Source organism: Spea bombifrons, chromosome 5 (assembly GCF_027358695.1).
Source record: "Spea bombifrons isolate aSpeBom1 chromosome 5, aSpeBom1.2.pri, whole genome shotgun sequence".
NCBI lineage: Eukaryota > Metazoa > Chordata > Amphibia > Anura > Pelobatidae > Spea > Spea bombifrons.
In genome coordinates this window covers 16,665,014-16,687,427 of record NC_071091.1, presented here as the reverse complement: position 1 = coordinate 16,687,427, position 22,414 = coordinate 16,665,014, and the positions used below count along the sequence as shown (strand labels likewise).

Genomic DNA, 22,414 nt, shown 5'->3' with positions numbered 1-22,414 from the left:
GTGGCGCCCGGTCGCACAGGTCGCACACCCCAAAGGCCGGCCCTGTTTATTAACCCCCTTGCAACAATATGTATGTACCAGTACATCCTTGTTAGGAAGGGACATTTCTGTCTTTCTGCGTACTGACTGTATGTAAGATGCTCTGCTTAAGCACCGGTACACCGTTATACAAAGAATGCCCAATCGTGCAGGTTTTAATGTGTAACAAAATGCAGTTACAAACACATTATAGATGGGAGGAAAAAAGCAGAAAGTCCTTTTTTTCTGGTTCCAACGGGGAAGTTATAAATGATCACTTCTACAAGGATAGCTTCAATACAGAAAGATAATTTGCCAAGAATACATTTAAAGAAAATCGATCTGTCACTTTATTTATACATTAATGTTCTGTTAAGCATGTTTTTTTTTAGCTTCATGTACAAGGCGGAAACATACAAAACTCATCTGCTTTTCATCTACAATGTTTTTAAATAACTGTTTGGCGTTACCATTGCTATTTTATCAAAATTCTTTCTTCTTTAGGTAGTTGGAAAACATGTTTAGTAATAAAAACCACTGACTCTTCTATAAAAGGTATAAAACAAAAGCTGGAATCATATCAAGTTGAGCAATGTTCCTTTTTACATAAATAATACCACTTTTGTGTACAAGTTAAGATTTTACAAGTTAAGGGTTGAGCTCAGGGCTCTGTGCGAGCCAGTCAAGTTCTTCCACACCAAACTCATCCAACCATGTGATTTATTGATCAATTAAAAGCCGGTAATCTCATTAAGTCAACATGAATGACAACTCAATAGCTGAGATTGGGGGGAGATAACCACAAGTTAGTATTCCCACTTTCAGTAAATTGATGCAGCTTTGAGTGTAGTTTACATGGCCGCAGCAAATGCCAAAGAAATCTTACCAATGTTGGTCTTCTAATATTATGTTGTAACAAGTTGCTATTGTTACAAATAACGCTAAAACAGATTTAAAATATTACCTCAAATGTAATGTACCTGACATCAAAATTAGATGTCTGTTTTTAAACATAGTATCTCACTACATTTACTACAGGTAAAATGTCATTTCTGGCTCATATTGACTTCATGATGCTCACATCCATTTCACACACAAAAAAACTCCAAACATTGGTTCCTTCAGGTTTTTAGAGCATTCTTTTCATCCACCCTGGTATTTGCTATTTTTCAGGGCTCAGTTGTGTCTTCTGGTGTTGTCTGATTCTCCCATAGAGAGAAGCTGCGGTTCTAAGTATGGATCTCCCTACTGGGAAATATGGTTCCTTGGTATAACACTGCTCAATGCGCCATTTACAAGATTGCTCTCTGATCTCCCCAACCAGCAAATAAGCTCTCCACCTCTGCAAAGGGCCAAATGGTTCTCATCTGCCATAAAATTCGGTGTTTCTGTATCAATGGTGGTCCCAATGAGTGGCTGATGTCTAGTCTTGAACCATCATAGAGAATGTAGATTAATAATAACTAAAAATAAACAAGAAACACAAGCATGTTTGTAGCATATTTGGTTATATGAATGCTTTTTCCCCAAAACCCATGAGCTGCTCACCTGTGGGGAAAAAAAATAATAAAAAAAAAGAAAGAATAACTTCTAAGTTATAATTTTAAAATCTGTTTTTATTTAGAAATAAAAAAAAACAATCTAATAAAGTGAATTTACTATAAATGGCCAGATAAAACTATTAAGTTTAAGAATTGCTAATGACAAAAGCTTTGTAGAGTAGGGCAGAACCTAAGGGCCCTTGGAAGGTCAAGTGATTCTGCACATCGACTTTAATATGCTATCCTTATACCTCATGTAACAAACTGTTCATTGCTAATTTCTACAGCTGCCCTGAAAGTTTTCTGTAAGGTTAATTTAAGCGTTTGTAATGAAAAATATATTAAAATTAAATCTACAAATGGTGCTGAGACTATTCCTCATGCATATGTAGCATATAAAGCCCACACTTCCATAATATTGCATTATCTAGACATCTACCTTTATGATAAAACCAATTTAAATAATTTTGGTTTAATTATTGTTTTATAGTAGCATTAGAATGTGTCAAATCCGGTCCACTGGATACTGCAGAGGAATAAATGAAATGGTATTATCTTTTACACTTCGAAGAGCAACTATTCTATCGTGATAAATGTAGATCTAACATTTTGGCCTGTTTTTAAAAGTGAGCATTTACTATAACTTGATAACTACTGCATGCATTAAACACATCCATACAAATATTAGAACAGTAGTAATTGACCATACATTCTATAACGTTAATGACTTTTAATGAACATGTTTCATAATCCTTAAGTATACATAAACTCACAATTCTATACGATTAGCTGGCAATATTCAATAGCTATATAATAACTATATATACTATAAACTATAACAGTGACTTAGGTAGAAAAAAGACAGACGTCCACCCAGTTTCCAGTATCACTTAATGGATAATAGATGACTAATTGTAGAGACTATCCTCTACAGGATCTTTTGCAGTGAGGTATGGAACTGTCCATAGGTGTGTGTGTTCTGTAGCATGGTAATAGAATCCATCACCTTAGCCATAAGACAAAACGCTACATAGCTATGTACAAAACAGTACAAATAAATTTTAATAATCTCTAAAATTATTTACGTGTATTTAATCAGATAGATCTTAGGCCAAAACCTATTATATTATATTTTGTTCAGAATACTCAGAATATTGTATGTGTATATTCCATTATATATATATGCCATTAAAGTCCCTGTTGGTGTAATGGTCAGGTTTCGGTGTCCCAATACTTTTGTGTATATATATATATATATATATATATATATATATATATATATATATGTGTGTAATATGACCAAAACTATGTGGACACCCCTCCTAATTATTGAGTTTAGGTGATTCAGCCATAGGTATTTAAATCAAGCACATAGGCTGCAATCTCCATAGACAAACACTGGCAGTAAAATGGGTCATACTGACGATCTCAGTGACTTTAAACGTGGTGCCGTCATAGGATACCACCTTTGTCACAAGTCAGTTTGTGAAATGTTTGCCCTGTTAGTGCTAAATATAGGATCTGCTCCAGGTGCCATGCTATGTAAAAAGCTGCGACATAATTGGGATTCCCGCTGTGTGATAGCAAAATATGACTGGTGCGATCTGCCGAACAATAGATCACTCTTCTATTTTTGGTGCAGCTGTCACAAAGACGCCTTTTTTATACATGCATGCAGACGATTGTTACGTTGCATATACCCCTTATGTATAGTTTTACAGCAGGGATCCAGTCCTATATCTCCCATATGTCATCCATATCTGTGTTTGTTTAAATGATAACAGGAATCTCCACTTTCATCTCAGTTATTAACGTTTGGTGATCCTAGTAATGAAGAATTTACATGCAAGAGAAACACTTTGTGCTCCAGACTGTCATTGGCACGGTGATAAAAGTAACAAAGACTTGGGATGAGTATCCATGATTCCTGAAATGTAGCTTTGGATACCTAACTTTTTGACTGTTTTATACTGAAAATGTCCTCCAAATGTTGCAATTTGCATAAATGTTAGCAAATCATGTTGTATGCTCTCTTTGTCTGTCTGGCTCTTAAATTTGTTATTTAATATAAATGAAAATTTAAGGCAATATCAACTCTTTTCACTGCACAATTTGCAACCTATTTTTTCATGTGAGAGGGTTCCGCTAAATAACCAAAAATAGAAGAAATTGGATGGGGCAAATACTTTTTCTTTTTTTTACAGCACTGGGGATTACACACACAGCCCATATAGGTTAGACTACACAAAATGTTGCAAGGTAGACATACATAAGATGGAGCTAAATGACACCATCATGCTAAAGAAAGAAACTCTAAGTAGTAGAATGACATACTGGCAACTATGGCACCCTTTTGTGCACCCTTGGTGTGTGACTAGGATCCGAGGTAAACTGAACATAGAGGGATTTTACACCGATCAGCCATAACATTATGACTACCTGCGTAATATTCTGCAGGTCCCCCTTTTGCCGCTAAAACAGCCCTGCTGCTCCATGCTCCAGTTCTTATGCTCACGTGCCCATTGTAGGCCCCTGTCAAAGTCGCTCAGATCCTTACGCTTGCCCATTTTCCTGCTTCGAACACATCAACTTTTAAGGACAAAATGTTCACTGGCGGCCTAATATATCCCATCCACTGGCAAGTGCCATGATACCAAGATTATCAGTCACTTCACCTGCCAGGGGTCATAATGCTATGGGTGATTGATGTTTGTGTCAAGTTGATGGTGGGGCAGAAGCTCTTTCGCTGTATTCATCCCATTCCCTGGGCAGCGGGTAGAACTAATTGTCACCCTCCCTACATAGGAGATTACATTGAGCCCCAATCATAACGCTTAGAGTCTCTCAAACCAGAGTTATACCAGAAAGTGACCAGATTTATGTATTTTAACAGAATTATCGTTCACTTTTACAGCAGAGTTTATCTAGTATCTAAATTGTGTTTTTCCATTATTGTTGATTTATGAAATACACTTCTTAGTATCGATATTTTATTATTCTTGGGAAAGTTTTTGAAGCAAATGACAACATTTGTGCCGTTACATTTCAAAACCCCTCAGGCATTCCTATGGTTGAAAGCATCAGTTGTAAGCAGTATCCGGGAGTTAATGATTAGCAGGCTTAATGCGATACTAAATGGAGATCGCAAAACAGAACAGATTGCAGGCTTTTAGTTCAGCAGTAAGTGATACGGTCAATAAATCGGAGTTTTCCACTAATTTATGGGGTTTGGAAATACATCTCGCTTTTAAGCGAAGCAGTTTATCAATATACCTCTTAAAATTTAAACCCGTGATTACTTTAGTAATAAGGTAAAGTGACAAAGACAAGTAGGCCTTTATAAATAAACCTTCGGGAAATTGGTAAAACTTTCCCTTACAACAAATGCTGAATTAATGAACATACAGTTTTTTTACAATGTAAAAGTAAATGCAACCACATCAATATCCAAGGCTGAAGGTTTAAATATGAAATATATTTAGTATTGTTTTCTGGTATTTTGATGGAAGTTTTAATTAAAATGACCATGATCCAAGGTTACTTTTCCCATTAAGCTAAAGTAGTGTTCTAAAAAGCCAAAGCTGCATAAGCATCTTGGAAGGGTTGCTGATCACACATAAAAATGGCATCACTGAGTGGTGGTGGTCACTGGTGGGCAGAAAATATAGTTTGCTTTCCACAGGGCTACGTATTTTTTATACTTTTCTTGAAACTTCTCAAGGAAACATTAACATCTATGGAAGTAGTAAGGAAATCTGCTTGCCAACGTCACAGTGCATCACGACAGAAACATATGGATCCACTTGCAACTCGACACAAAAGTCAACAGATGGGTAATTTCTATGATATTTTATTTGTAAGCTGAGCTGTTAAGGGGTCATGTTGTCAATGCGATTTTCAGGGTACCCTGAGATTTCAATCATAAAATCTATCAACCTTACAGAGGCAATCAAATATATTAGGATGTTTAACTCCCTTAATGATCGTGAACGTAGGGGGGCCAAAGATGTATCCCCTAGGTCATGGCCTTTATGCACCAGCAGGGCTAAGTATCTGCCGGTGAAAGGGAGATCAGGGTGGAAAATGACAGCCTGGTCTCCCCTCTAACATATGGGTCAAAATATGTGGCTCCAAGCTGTCAGATTGAATATGATAACGCTTTTACTGATTTCTGTGAAATTCAGTGAGGATTTTAACACCTGAACGAAATACTACCATGTCTACTTATCTAATTTTTACTTCATAGAAAACTTAAATTTATTTGTAATATTTAATTACCTAAAGACAAAGTATACTTCACTTTAAATAATAGGTTTACTATTCACCACATCAACAAACTGCTTTATTTCCACCTATACTTGTATTAATTACATTTTATTAAAATAGTTTAATAGGATTCCCTATTTGCTAAGCAGCTTAGTGGGTCTCCAAATTAGGTTCCCTTTAATTTGGGGGGCAAAATTAGCAACGTCTTTTTTTTTTTTTTTTTTTGTACGTCCAACGTTTCCTGATTCCATTATATTTCCAATGAATCTCAGTTTTGTATAACCACAAACTGTACACTGCAAATTTTATAAATAAATATAAAATACTAGCATCAAATATAATGTAACATGTATCCATTAGTCTCTAGTGAGTTGGATAAATGACAGTGCATCTCTAGGCTATTTGCGCATCAAAATAAAACAAAAAAAATCAAGTTAAGCACATTGTGCTGTACAACATATTGCTGTCAAGATGACATCCCGTGTTGCCAGCAGTGTTACAGTGTGGAATCCCAACTGATAGAATTGGCAGACTTGCTGAATTTAAAACAATCTGGGAATGTACAGAATCTAAATAAAGCGATCTCTAATGTGTAATAACTATGCTCTGTGAACAAGTAGAAGGCTAGGCAGCTATTTTTGTAAGGAATTGATGGGTCTCACATTTCTACTCGATAAAGCCCACTAACTGGGTGTTGTCACGTCCGCGATCACCGAATGACCACTCACCGCAGAAGTTCTTCAGCCCTGAGTCACCTAGCAAGGACTAAGGACCCCAAGATAAGCAGATAGGGACTTAGATGATCCCAACAGTGTGGATGCTCAGGTGTAGGCAGGTTAAGTTACCAGACAGATCCAGAAACTAGCCAGCTGGAATCATTGATGCAGTAAGCAAGGGGTTGAAGCGGAAAGGATGGTCAGATGCAGCCGGGTTTGATACACTAAATGGGTAGTTGTACAAGCCAGAGCACACACGGTAAACAGCGCAGGTAGTCAGACAAGCCATGTACGGTACATGGAATAACGGAAACAACGGTGAACATTCCTCCCCTGGCCACCATTGCCACCTTCCTTGTGACGAAAGCTGGCTACAAGATGGGTAGCCTCTCCGGTTCACAGAATAAAAGTGCTCCTCATGGTAGAAAAGTCTGCCAGGGAACCGTACCACCAGTTATGACGCAACACATCAATCAAGATGCAAAAGAACACACTTTATTGGGACTGGGCGTGGTTTATATAGCCATGAACAGAGAAAAGCGAGTTCACATGCAACAGGAAACAGGAATGAATTAACACAATGGCAAGAGATTGCACAGACAACAACAGCAACAGACCAACATCCTCACACAGACAACAATGGCAAACACGCAACAGAGGTAAAGGGATTAAGGAAGTAACACTTAAACGTGGAAGGTGAATCATTCTGAATACACATACAAATGGAAACAAGAGAACAAAAGCACACAATGTTTCAATCTAACCCCTGTAAGTCAATGTAAATGTAATTTTCCTAAAATAGAGGGTACTGTTGGATATTAAATTAATACCAAAAGGTGATGGTCAAAGAGTGCTCCAATGAGCTCTGTATAAATGAAATTCAGTATAAGGAATAATAAGAAAATATAGCGTATTTGCTCGATTATAAGACAAGGTTTTTTTCAGACCAAATGCTCTGAAAAATAATCATCGTCTTATATTTGAGGTCTTCTTCTAATCAGACCTCAAATAGAGGTCAGACTACAAGACTAAGATCCAGATCCCCCGCAGCGCTACAGAGGACCAGGATCCTCCTCTCCGGCAGCCAGTGGAGGTCTGTGCGATGCGCCGGACAGAGCAGCAGCGGAGACCTTTACCGGCTGCCCCACTAGAAACCAAGGAATCTGAAGCACAGGGAGAAGTCTAGGGAAAGTCAGGGAAGGGTAAGAGTGGCATATGGGGGTATAGGGGATTTCTGGAGGCAGAGTGGCATATAGGGGGTTAACAAGAATATCAGGGAGGCAGAGTGACATATAGGGGGTTAAAAGAATATCAGGGAGGCATAGTGGCATTTAGGGGGTTAAAAGCAATATCAGCAAGGCAGAGTGGCATATAGGGGGTTAAAAGGAATATCAGGGAGGCAGAGTGGCATATAATTGTCTTATAATCAAGCAAATATGGTATATTGCTTAACTTTCTCACTATACAAATAGAATCAAGGAAATAATAACTCATTTTTGTTTTATGGATTCTGGTTCAGAGGAACAATGAAATCTGAAAGCTGACCATAGGACATCGCCATATTAGGTTTTAAAATAATGCATTTTTGTAATTTTTAATAAAACCTATTAAACAAAATAATTTTTATTATTGCCTGTACATCAGTATACTTTGTGACACATCCACAAATGAAGATAGCTATCAATCAAGCACATTTTATGACTATCTCCAGCCTTTCTAATTATTTTATATTTTAATTATTTACACTTTTAGTGTTGCCGTATCTTAAAAAGAAATGACCTTTCAGTATAATGACCTCTATATATATTTTTTTTATTTTCACTTAGCACTCATGTTCGTTGGATTTGACTAGCCATCTGAGCCACAGATCAAAATAATTAAGTATCTGTACATTGGAAATTCAGTTTGTAACTAATTTGATTAATTATATATTCCCCAATGCAGCATTAGATGGAATCTCCAGACCATGATATGGCCAGCAGTGCATAACAAGAATGTTACTCTTCAAAGAGGAGGAAAATATGACTAATTACAATTGGTCCTGGAGTCAAAATTTAAGGGGAATAATTATGACATCAATGTCTTTTTTTCCTTCATTGGGGCGTGGGTAATTTGGAAGGTGGGTCTTGGTGGACATTTAACAATGAAGAGGTTTAAATAATTGATCCTTGAAATGTGTGTCAGTTGAGGATGGTCTCTTGTGACTTGTTGAAAAAAGGACCTGAAGATCACAAGGAGCTCTTGGGCTATTAGAATGGAACTTTATGCTGAGAAATGTTCATCTGATCTTTTTCTAAGATTTAAAAGAAAACGCAAACCGTCAAGTGAGCAGCTAACCATTGAAGCATTCAAAAACCAAATCATTCTATTTCTACTTCTTCACTGCAAATCAAATACCAACTGAAAATGCCTATAAGCAGAACATCGTTAACTCACATTTCTACAGTCTCCAAAGTCTCACCACTTAAGACAAGAAGACAACGTCTATGATGCCCTTAAAATTTTGTTTGTGAAATACAAAAGAGAAAATTAAATAAACATCTTTTGGATCGAATTACTTTTTTGGGGGCCCAACCAATTAATGCAAAATAGAACACAAAAAAAAAGTTTATTGCAGATTCCTCCACATTCCTTCATGATGTCACACCCTATTCATATTTGCATCATATTTAAGCATTTGCCTCACATTATATGCCGCACAATCTTAGACTTTGACACTACGCATATGCAAGCACAACACTGGGGTGAAAAAGTATACATTTAAGCTTATCTTCTCTTCAGCCTGTGACGGAGAAATGCTTTTGACTTGATAAAGGGAGGACGCCTGAAAGCTCGTCTATTAAATACTGTTAGTCCAATAAAAAAGGTATTACAAGGTATTACGATTCTGCAACATTGGTTTTTTTTTTGCATTGTTATACACTGGACTAATACGGCTACTCCAAACTACAATCGCATATGTATTGAACAGCAATCAGAAAATTATAAAATCAGACAATGTCATATGTATGACTATGGAAACCTAATTTTAGAGCATATGTTTGTAGCAGGGGAAGGTAATATATTATTTATCTTCCATGGAAAAATAAGACATCAAAACAATAAAACAATTTATATTATTTCTGATATCTTTTGCTTTTAATGTTAATAATTGTACAATAAAAATATTTTTATTCTAAAGTATTTCACAAGATACCAACATCTGTCGGTCCTTTGTTAATAAATAAAGCTAAAAATATCAAGCTAGTATCCAGATCTGGATGGATAATAATGATTCACACATGAACAATTGCCTGGCGTGCCACACAGTTTGCGTGATGTTTTTTTCATTATCTTTCTTATACCCTCAATTTGTCGACAAATGTGGTTACAACTTTGTGATCTCTTCTTTGAATTATTCAATACATCAGTTATAAAAATGAATTAGTAAAGTCTTATAGTCTGCAAGTTTACACACGCTTCTAGATCAGTGGTGCCCTACCAAATCCTTAAGGCACAATAAAACGGCAGGATATAGTACTAGTTACCACGTTTTATTCCAATAGAATAGAATGATAAATGAATGATAAAGCCAGGACCATTGGTGTGCTTTGAGAATGGGTTTGGCAACTACTGTTCTAGGTGATTTTTTATGCTTATTGTCATTTAAAGTAAGAACATATTTTTTTCATTTTTCTAGAGTTATGACAATGGAATCTTCATTTTCAAAAGATACTGCTTTGGGGAGAACAGTGAGACACTGTTGTTTCTTGTTAATCTTTCTTCTAATTGTAAGTACAGTGACTAGTGATTCGTAATAAATAATCAATTATCTGTATACGACTATATGCAGTTTTAATTCAAATGTAATTGTAATACTTAACTGTTCGCAACAGAAAACCAATGTGATATGTTTGGACTTTTGCTGATTCTGAAAATGTAATGTTAGATAAAATAAAAATAATAATAATTAAGACTTAATGTATTATTGCATTTACTTTAAGTATATTGGAGAAATCTATACATCATTTACAAAACTTTGAACATCAAAGAATGTTGTGGTGTTAACCATCAAATATTTATTCACTCCATTTGTTTCCAGCAATACAAAGTGAACATCTGAACAATTACTTTAAACCTAATAATTCTGTGAATGTGTTTTGTTTAATTCTTAAGCATATTTTTGTTAAATATATACAGATACGTACAGGGCCGCCATCAGAAATCTCCATGCCCCCTCATTGTCGATCCCATTGTCCCACACTCATTGCTCCACCTTAAGAGACAAACCAAGGCTTTAATGCCCACTCACTCTACCACTGTACACTTACATTCTTTCTTTCTCCTAATATATATAGTATGTGTGTATATATATGCAGCATATATAGCGTTAGAGTGAGTGTGTGTGTGTGTATATATATATATATATATATATATATAAAATACATACATACTACATAAAACTACATACTGACTCTAACACAACAGTATAGTACACATACAGGAACCTATATATACATACACACCACTGCCTCTCTACAAACAATGCCGAAGCCCCCTGTTAGACATATGATTTGGACCCCCAGGCTCCTCCTACACAAACACACAATAACATACTTATATACACACAAACACACAATAACATACTTACACACACTAACATATATGCTTACACACACAAACAGTAACATTTATATACACACACAGTAACATACTGACACATATTCACAGACACATACTTACTTACACACACTCAGGTGAGATAGCAGGGCACCAGGCCAGTACCGTTGGTACTCCCTGCAGCTCTGCATTAAATATATATATGTACAATTTGCATTTTTGCATTAGATTTAAAAAAAAATCTTTTATTTCCGTGAAAGAGGGCGTTTACAAAAAAATACTGAAAACATGATGACAATTATTATTTGACCATTATTACATTTTAAATTGTGCATATGTACATGTTTCATTCATATATATAATGCATTAAGCTTTTGATGCTATGTTTATATACTTTGTTTTTATGCACATTCTTTACTTTAGAAACCACTGCACCGAAATAGCAATTTCCATTTGAAACGGTCATAAAAATACACACGGGTAAAGATACTGTTGTTGCGTCTTAACAAAAGGTATCAAGGCTCTTGCTTGTCTAATCGTGCCTGAGACATGTTGACAGCTTAAACATTGCAATCTGAAAAGAGAGAAACAAAAAATGTTATTTTAAAATTGAGCAATAGATAGCTGAAAAACGGCATTCCTCATAAACCCTAATGAAGTCCTAAAATATTAAAAGCTTACAATACTATTGTCATGTGCAGCCACCGATAATGGATATAAGCATTATCCAAAGGGCTGGAGATGGACAGGGTGGCATTTCTACTAGAGGGATACCGCCTGTAAACCCCTACTGTGGACATCATCATTATTGTTTTCCCCTTGTTTTTTTAGCAAATTCATTGAGTTATAATTACAGCCTTATTCCCAAATATTTTGTGCAACACTTTATAAACTGGTGTAAGAAAAAGAGACATACATTTTTAATTGCTTTTACATTGATCTAATAAGTAGCTTTTTCTCGAATGCCATGTTCTATGTAGTAGAACAATTTACATATAAAATAATGGCTGTGCATGTATTATTACCCCCCAAAACAGCTGGGGATTTCTATGGGTCCTCTTTTACAGTAAGTTTCCAAAATTATTTTCAGATTCTGCTCACAACATACATTATTTTTGGTAATTCATTAGATTACTGTGTTTTTTTCATCAGATTCCACTTTTAAATTGAGGAATATAAAGTTCGGGATCAGTCATTCAATGTTTCAACTCACCAGGCGTCTTTGTGAAGTCATAATAGCAGTGAAAAAAAACAAGTTTTTATATGCAAAAATAAACAAGTGACTTAATAAGGGTGGAATCATACTACCAATCAATGAAATTGGCAATATTTTACAATTATGCGTCTTATAATTATACATTATACACTTTAAAGCAATGTGTCAAATATTACAAAAAATATTTATTAATTAACAGCGTCTCATAATAAAACATTTTATTGGGAATACAAATATCACAATAGCGATTATTTTAAACCACCCACAACTAAAATCAAAGCATTTGCAACTATTTATATATCACAGATAAGTAAAGTATCTAAAGACAATTAAATACGTTTAACAACAGCAGAGCGCAGCTGTTCCAGTAACAGTTTATGCAAATAACATAAAGGTAAATATATATTTGCAATAACCTTACATGAGGAATACAGGAACAGCTGTGTCTTGAGGCAATTATTTCCACAATAAGGATCCATTTAAAATAAAAATAAAGTAAAGAAATGCGTCATTAATACTGTAGCAAATCATAAGTATGGGACAAATCCAGTTCTTTCTTCAGCCCCTTAGGGGTTAAGCAGTCTATGTCATAAATCCACCATGGCTCGAATTTTTAAGGCGTTTTTTCCTCTATCCCATCCCTTCCTCTGCCAAGGAATAGAATCAATAATATGAAAGCGTAACTATGTGTGTGTCTGTTTTTTCAAGAAAATGTTGCGGAACAGGCAAATCCAATTTTTTGGTTTTACGATTTATGTTTTTTTGTGTTTTCTTTCTAACATAGATCAGATCACATGGACAAGGCAGCATATAGATTACATATGTTGAGTCATAGCTATGGTGTAATTTTATGTTATACCATTTCTCTTTGTGGGGATGTTTAAACGTATTCCCCTTAATCAAATTCTGACATGCAACCCAACACATCCAAGGAAAATTTCACCAAACGATCTCTCTGGTGTTGTTTTCCTTTTGGCCTTCAGGGGTCGAATAGAAAATGAATGTGTATATTAGGATATGATTCATGTAATAGGTACCAATATATATATATTTTAATTATTTTTAATTTTTTTAGCATGAGTACCATAATTAGACACAAAAACAACCTTGTCAATAAAAGTTTCTACGATGCTATACTCATTAAGGTGAGTCAATAACCCCTGAAGACGATGTTTCCGTTTTCACTTCCAATACAGTATTAAAGCCCAGTGTCATGTTTGGATAACTCATTTAATAATATATCTATTTTGAATGTACTTATACAAGTCATGGTTGTTACTTTCACACACAGTTATTGTACATATTCTGTCAGTGCCTTAAAACCAACACCGATTTCTAGACCAGTCCCACTGGAGCAATTCCTGAGTTTGAACCCGAGAATCTAAAATCTAATTCTTATTGATGTTTTAGAGTATAATATCAAACTCAAACCTTTCTCTGTTACCCAGACCTCAGTTGGTAACGTTTACTCGAAACATTCTGGGTGCAATGATTCCGGTTGTGTCTCCATGACTCCACTGAGCTTGAACACCTTTTCTGGACTCAAGTCCCAGGGTAAGGTTGGTTCTACAAATCCCTACCTCTACCCTGTGGGTTCGCTTCCAGTTCTGGGCAAACTGCTAGTCCCTGGTATTGGATATCTGTAATCTAATTTCTAACAACTGGCCAAAAAAAATGCCAGACACTTTACCAAATAAAGCAAAAATCATTAACGCGGATGGATGGATGCAGACTTGGTCATTGGCTGTTGTGATAGAAAGACCAACAAGTAAAACATCCGCTCAAATAATGATTTCCTCTAAGTGAATTACATGTGAATGCGCGTTTACTGATTTTGTCTGCTTAAATATTAATATTGTAAATTAAATTTTCTTTGATGTTGGTAAAATATTGCCTGCTGGAGGGCAGTTTGTATCTTTAGGAAAAACTTGTTTTACTATGTTAAGGAGATGACTAATGAATGCTTTAATCAGGTTTTTCAAAATCAGATTTCACAGTAGGCATCTCATATAAAACTTACAAAACAGCGTAAACAAGTTTGTGTTTAAAAAAAAAAAAAACAGGTAAACTGACCTATTTTCCTGATTGACTGTTCAGTTTGTATCGCTGTACGCTTTTCTGACATGTTTTTATAGCCAGTACGGGAATCAGAAATGAAAAGCATTGTCAGATGAATGCTAAGTCTTAAGTATGGCTTAACAAAATCATGTGGTTTTCATAAACTTTTCTGTAACTCTAATCCCGGTTTTTCTGATAAACCTGCATTGACGACATATTGGTGGTGGCTTAGTGGTCGTATGTATGACGTCATTTACTTGTTTTTCTACGAGTGACATCATATGTACGGCTGCTAAACTGCTGCATGAGACGGCTGCTGTTTTTTCCCTTTTTTTATGAAAGCATACAGCTTACCTAGAGAATGGTGAGTATAATATATATATATATATATATGTATATATTTGTACATTTATTTGATAAAACCTTCTGAGTAATACCTGTCAACAGACAAGAGACATAGACAACATAGACATTGTTACCAGCTGAAGTATGTACTCTCTAATTTAGCATGTTTTACAAAGCATACGACTCAGGATTATTATAAACAGGATTAAATCAAACTGAAAAAACATCCCAGGACCGCGGGACCATAACCTGGAAATCAGTCTGTTTCAGCTAAAGAAATAACTGGGCATGTACTGAAGTTTGAATCTGGAGTCCAGCCGGAACATGGAGAGGGCTTCAGATACCATACCACTGAACAGCATGGGTTGACAAAAATGGAAATTAAAACATCGTATATCCTTCAAAATTTACCTAAACATTATACTTACTGTCACATCAATATTTTCCAAATATAGAAAAAAATAAAACATGCAAAGTTGTATAAGTTTTGAAGTCATGCTGTTGTATGTCTTTTAAAAACTCGAGCTTGATTTGTTCGTATGTTGTTTTCATAGATGCCAATACTCAAAAGGGCAATCATAAATTTCTATAAATATATTGAAGGAAATTGGTGGGGAGGGCCACACGGAGGCTAGAAGGCTGCCTTCAGTGGCCTTTTTTCGATCCTTTTAAAAGTTAGAACAAGGACCAGAGACAGCTTACAGTAACTACATTAATGGATGCATGAATGATGGCCGGCCAATATAGAGATAGCTAGCAGCATGTTTCTCACAGAGTAATATGCTTTCTAGCTTCACATACACAGGCTTGACTAAACCAACGTTATTCATCAGAGAAGACCGAATGCTTCTTGAATAAAAGATGGAAATGAATAAACGAATCAAAAAGAACATTTATGAAATGAGGAACAGTATATATATATATATATATATATATATATATATATATATATATATATATATATATAATGAAACAAATCATATCTTACAACTGAATGAGCACTTGAATGACTGGCACTTAAGAAAACCTGGAGAATGCATTTATACTTGACAGCCATTCTTTGGACATTTAAATTGCAGTATATTTTGTAGAATGTCATGGATAAAATTACTAATACTTATATACATAATACATAATATACATAATATACATAATAAATATATATATAGCAATTTGTGAATATGGTTTTCTGGAATAAATATATGTGTAAGAAAACCCCTCTCTGCCATTTCCTTTTCTGCTCCTCTTCTGTTCTCATATTCTGGTCTATCCATAAAGCTTCCCAAACCCAGGTCTACTGTTAATGTAATGACAAAGCCATAGGGACTTCTTCATACCCTCAAATATATATATGCACAATAGTATATATTGTTACTATATTATTACTATTATTACTAGTCATGGTGTTTGTTTAATAATATATTAATAATATTTCAGATTAAATTATGCATAAAATTAATAGTATGCAAATTACTGAATGGTGGCCACATCAATGCAATCCAATGGACTCTGAAAATTAGAACATATAAATAGGTCTCTAAACTTGGCACATAAAGCCACACTCCAACACTTGTAAAATCTAGGTTCAATTTGTAGCTAAAAATAGCCTAAGACATAAAAAGGGTAAAAAATAAAGTTTTCCAGGACTCAAATATTACACATGGGCCCAGAGCAGCCATCCCTTCTAGAGACAGAGTTGAAGCAGAATGTGACTGAGATGGATGTAAGAGGAAAGAAGGGTTAAGAGAGGAGGGTGAATCCTGGGGATGGGAGCTTTTGGAATCCATGTGTAATCCACAAATAGGTGCTTGTCTAGAGATTAAAGATAAAACTCAGAGGCAATGTAAGGTAGGCTGACATTTGGCTTCAAGTGAGTGCTTGTCAAGGAATGAACCGTAGTGTACATGTAACAAGACTGCAAGGAAAGTCTCCTGTTTAGCTTTTGTTCATCTAAAAGGACAAATGCTGCCTACCTTTTTTGTTTGTAATCCTCTTCCTTACATAAAAGAAATACAAACAGGGGTAGGATACTTAGGTTTCATGGTGATGTGCCACATTTTCGACATTTAGACTGATACACAGATTTGTTTTCCAATATGGATTCAAGTATACATTACAAGGTTTATTTTACTAATATACATAATTATTGAATATCTGCGTATTAGTGAAATGCACTCTGGAATTTGGAATTCTCTGTTATGCGCATGCGTTCAAATGGTAAAGGCAACAAGGCAAGAAATGGGAGCACACCTGTAAAATCCTCCTTGCTTTGTTATTTGAACATATTGGTAATTTCAGCAGCACCACAAAATCTGTTCCAGTTAGTAAATACTTTTTGTAAGTATAATTCAAACTTCCAACATAGAAGGACATAACAATGTATGACTCAAACTGATATTTTTCAGTTTCGTCAATGATGTTCAAGTCCCATTCAAATGGAAATCGATGTACTACATAAAAAGAAGAGATAGCAAAATGTAATACATTTCACTTAGTAAAGAAAGACTGTGTACCTTTTGAGACTGGACTTGACCTAGAAAATCCCTTCATAAGAACATGATAACATTTCCAAGCAGTTTGCTTCTATAGATCTTTTCTGTATATTAATTGCCCAAACTATCTTATGTTGCATTTTTGCAAGGTCTTTTTTAAACAAGCCGCATGAGAAGAAAAGGTAAGCTGAAACAAAGTGAACACAGATATGAATGCCGTAAACAATTAGCCTCTAAGTCTCTTCTGGGTTACAATACAAAGCAATCCCACTGATTCAGATCCTTGGTAAGCAATATAGCCATGAGTAGACAGGACTCGCCAAACTACGGAATATATGGCCATATAGTGTAGCGGAATGCCCAGTATTTATGCTTAAGCAGGTGTTTTTTATTCACTGGGTATGTGCTGAATTCTGTCAAGCCAAGATCTCATCCAGCATCTGTTGTTGGAATGACCCATAAACATATATTTACAGGAAAGTGACTCAAATTGTAATTTGCTTTATTTCCCTTTAAATGAAATGCACATTAATGGCAGCAAAAAGTGCAATCCTTGTTCAAAATTGAATAGTTCATTCCTGCTTCCATATGCATATGGATCTGTCGATAATGTGGTCCTTATTGCACTTATAACTGTTTTTTTTCTGTGCAGAGAATGGTTCCTGGCTACGCTTCCACTGTAAACTATGCCGACCCAACGCTGATGCCCACGGTCAATGAAGAATCCATAAGGAGGCAGAAAATTATAAATCAACAATTCAGATGTTATGAAAAAATGAATAGAGATCCCCCATATTCAAAAGCAGGTGATTTCTTTTTCTCTTTCTGTTTGGGTAGAAGTATGTAAAATCGTGCAGGGCAATGAAACTGGTTGACCATTCAATCATAAAACAACTTCCTCTGCTTTGTAAGTATAAATGCATTTATATTCTGTTCCAATGTGGTTTCATAGTTAGAAATGCCAAACTAATAATAATAATAATAATAATTATTATTATTATTATTATTATTTATGGGATCAGGGCAGCACTGTGTAAAATTGGATAAATTATATTTAATAAAGTATTATTTAAGCATATAAACATTAATATAAGAGGCATGTATTCCAACTAAGGCTAGTATTTCTCCATTTAACTTAACTCTTGAGTAGTGGTGTCCAACATTTTGAGGTCAGAGCTGGGGTGGTATAATATTATTTGAGTTGTAATATAGACCAGTAGAAGAAAACAGCTGAACTTCCATCATCCCAGTAGCAGATAAGGACAGACTCATAGTTATCTGACCTGTTGTATACTTACGGTATAAGCAAGAAAGTATGTTCTGTTCCCAAGTATTTAGTACTGTGCAAAACACTTCTACATGCGTAATAGCAAAATTCTATTAATTCATTTTTTTCCTTCCTAATAATGTTTTATTGGTAAACTTGAAAAGCAACTTGTTGAAGCAGTTGATTCTCTACATATACATGGAATGTGGTCCTCCCACAAGTGTCTGGATGTATAATTACTTACTTACTTAATAACTTACCATATCGATACTAATTTCCATATTTATACCGATTTCAATAGTGAAGTACATTGTAATAATATATATACGCTGAATGTTTGTAAAAAAAAATTAAAAAAAAAAAGCGATCTCATAACTTGTTTTAAATGCTTCACATATTGCAGATGTCAGTCTTTTTTATTCTCGTAACAATAACCTTACCCTGGAATAAAAACCAATGGAAAAAATGAACGCTCCTGAAAAGTGAAGGACTTTTTAGATACATATTAGATAACATCTATTTTTCAACTATCATAAAATAGTATTATGGATGGTACAATAACTAGTGCTATTTCATTCGTATTTTAACCGTCAGTCATATCTAGCGGCAGTGAGATAAATCACAGGTCCATGCTTCCTTTGCATGACCTACAAAGTCAGTTACCTTGATAGGGACGTTGCGTAAGATGATGTCTTTAGAGCCATTATTGAGGTAACCTACTGCTTTTAGAAGCAATCAGGGTCAGGGAGAAGCACATGGAGGTGGTATTATTAATAATAATAATAAGAAGAACCATCATCATTATAATCTTACTATATAAAAAAAGTAATATTTAGTAAATGCCCTGAATGATCTGGTCTTGAATTCCGTGGATGTTCATAACAAATAATTCTGACACTCGCCTTGAAAGGCAAAGGAGCCTAGCACAGGTTGATGGGTTCATGAGTATGGATTGTCTTCCCCATGACCTATGCAGAACACGCAAACTGCTAAAGAACCGCTGAATACCCCATTCAAGATAAAAAGAAAGGAACGGCAGAAAAGAATAAAACACGTATAATTTGTGTGCTGTGTTACTGTAATGTTGTGTGCTTATTTAGTGATAACTGCTGATATGACACTTGTTTGGACAGGGCTGTATTGTAATCGCACATGGGATGGTTGGCTTTGCTGGGATGATACTCCTGCAGGAAAACTGGTTATGCAGAACTGCCCAGACTATTTTCAGGACTTTGACACGACAGGTAAAGTATCTTCTCTTGGTTTTATATCTGCCAATGCTTTTTCTTAATAATATTAATTATTTTTGTCATTATTAAGTTGCTAAATTTGATCTTCATTCTCTGGACATAAAGTACAAGGTTTTTGTTTTATGTAACCTTACTGATTAGATTAGAAACGATGTCAGCTTCTAAAGCAATAATCATTTTAGAGTTTTTGTCATATTCAAAAATAAGGATATGTCATTAACTAATGCTGCTGTTTCATGGAACTTTCTAAAAACAGATGAATGCTAAAATTCTACGTTAGTTATACTTAATATCATCTGTTTCCAAAAGTCGGTACAATTCATCTATTGAAAAAAATATTATGGCATAAAATGATTACATCTAGATAGAATGTTTCAAAGAGATACTGTTTGTAGTTACAAAATCATAGCTAACAATTAATAGTGAAATGGAAATAATAATAAAATATAGAGGAAATCTGAGGAAATATGGGATGTTCATGAAACAAATACAACCTATAATGTTTTGTAACACTAACAGAAACTCTCAGATCGTGGGGTAGGCAGAGTTAATCCGGTGCAGCGATTTCCAGACATGAAAACATCTATAAGGTTGATTGTGGCTAATTGGGAGTAATATGCCTGTCCTGTACTCAGACATGAATGTAGTCTAACTATAAACTATTGTAACCCTTTTTTTACCTTGCTCCGCTGTCAGGCTGGTAGTTACAAATTTCAGTGACGCTGGTGACAGGAAACCTGAGCCTCCGCAATTGCTGGGAGATCGGGACATCTTCTTTCTTTATGCAGTGCCTCCACTCAGTGATTTATACTATGTTGAGTAGGGGAACCCACCCACTGAGAAATGGCCCCTTTCACACAAGAAAATAACACACACAACTAAAATGCAAATTATTTATAGACTATATTGAAATAAACAGGTATTATAATATAAAGACCCAGCTGCTGTGCCTATGCAGTTCAGTTCTAGCAGTGGGTGAACAGTCCTGAGAATATATATATATTTAACACAGATAACTGCCAACACCCGCTCCCCCACCCCAAATGTAGGTGTTCTTCCCACCCAGATGTCCCAGTGTTGGTGCACTGTTGGGGCCCTTGATGCAGGTAGCGCTACCCGGGGAGACAAGGATATATTTATGTTGATAGATATATGTTAGTGAAGTACCTCTCCTTAATGTCTTCAGGCAGCTCTGAGATGCTGCCCCTTTAACCTCCTGGCTGAGAATAATAACTGTCTTCCCACACAGATGTCTGTCTGCAGCTCTGCTTTCACCTCACTGGTACAGGATGCAGGACTTGGACGCTCTGGGTACTTGCAGTCTCTCACTCTCACTCAGGAACATACAGCACCATGCTGTATTCTCTGCACACTTCTACTTCAACTTCAGTGTACTGCTTGGATGTCAGCAGTACACACACTAAAGGCAACAGGTTTACTTCAGGCTTGCTTACAGGGAGGGCAGTCTGTCTCTCTTCCTCCTTCACTCCCCTGCCTAGCTCTGCTCTTCCAGAAGTTTCTTTCTAGACCCTCTCCTCTGATAGGCTGAGAAACATTTCCTAGCTTAGGCAAACTGACATATGTCCCATTGAGATACTGATTGGCTCAGAGGAGACAAGTAACCTGGTGCTGGAAGGAAAGGTCAGTATCCATGACAACCCAGCTGTAATGTTATTAGACAAAATAACTGCACTGGGTTACACCATTATACCAAAAAGAACCCAATATACATTTCAGCCTTCATGAAAAAATATGTCTGCAGAGGACCTTTTGGACACTTTTGTATTTGGACATTATTCGGACACTATTAGGATCATACTGATATGTTGATAGTATGTTTTCCTCTGTAATGGGACACGTGAGCATGGGGACCCCATGTAGGGCAGGCTGTCGAGCGGCTTTCTATTCCTGGTTGTTGTGTTCTCAGGTTTTTAGTAGGTGATAACTATGAACCAAAACAGAAAGTTAAAATACATGCTATTTAACCCCTAAAAAGGACCATTGGAACAAGCAGTGCCCTGTCTCAATCAGTTGCATAGTCCTCTGGTACTCAGGGCATTCTCTGGCTACACTTTGAAAACATTTGAAAAAAATGTACTATTTAAATTTTAATATATACGTCACATATTTTAATTAGTGATGTATACGTTTTACCATCAGCTGGAAACGAATAACTACCCACTTCCTCTGAACATTACCTGTGCATGGAATTGTCCTGCATTATGTCAAGCCATGCCTGATTTCTTATTCAAGTCATTCTGTATGTTAACATTTTCAGGATGGTTACAATGATCTCCGCATGAGAAAGCTGATAAAAAAATAAGCATGAAAACATCCTGTTTCCTGTGATGTCAGTGGGAACTCAAATTCATCGGGACCGCCCACCGGCATCAGTGGGCAGTGCTGGCCGTATCCTGCAATGGCCAGTTTATATAAATGTACTTAAACTAAACAGTTCTCCTTTTTTAAAATCTATTCTCCATGTAATGCAAAAGCGACCAGAGTGATTATTTATACCGTAGTGAACATTTTAACTTTCAATACTATAATAATTCTTCCATTGAGTTCTGTTTGTTAATAATTGAAAGCCAAATATATTTCAGTTAAGAATTTGTATTGGCTCTTCACCATACAATAAACTTTTAT

General features: G+C 35.6%; 1 protein-coding gene across 1 annotated transcript in view; it reads left to right on the top strand.

Moving 5' to 3' along the window:
• The window catches only part of CALCR (calcitonin receptor), a 93,554-nt gene that overhangs the window by 32,071 nt on the left and 39,069 nt on the right, over nt 1-22,414 (top strand). The window contains exons 2-4 of the mRNA XM_053466426.1: nt 10,221-10,311; nt 17,904-18,057; nt 19,652-19,762. Of these exons, the coding sequence (XP_053322401.1) occupies nt 10,225-10,311; nt 17,904-18,057; nt 19,652-19,762 (352 nt within the window). The 5' untranslated portion in view covers nt 10,221-10,224. The remainder of the gene's footprint in view (nt 1-10,220; nt 10,312-17,903; nt 18,058-19,651; nt 19,763-22,414) is intronic.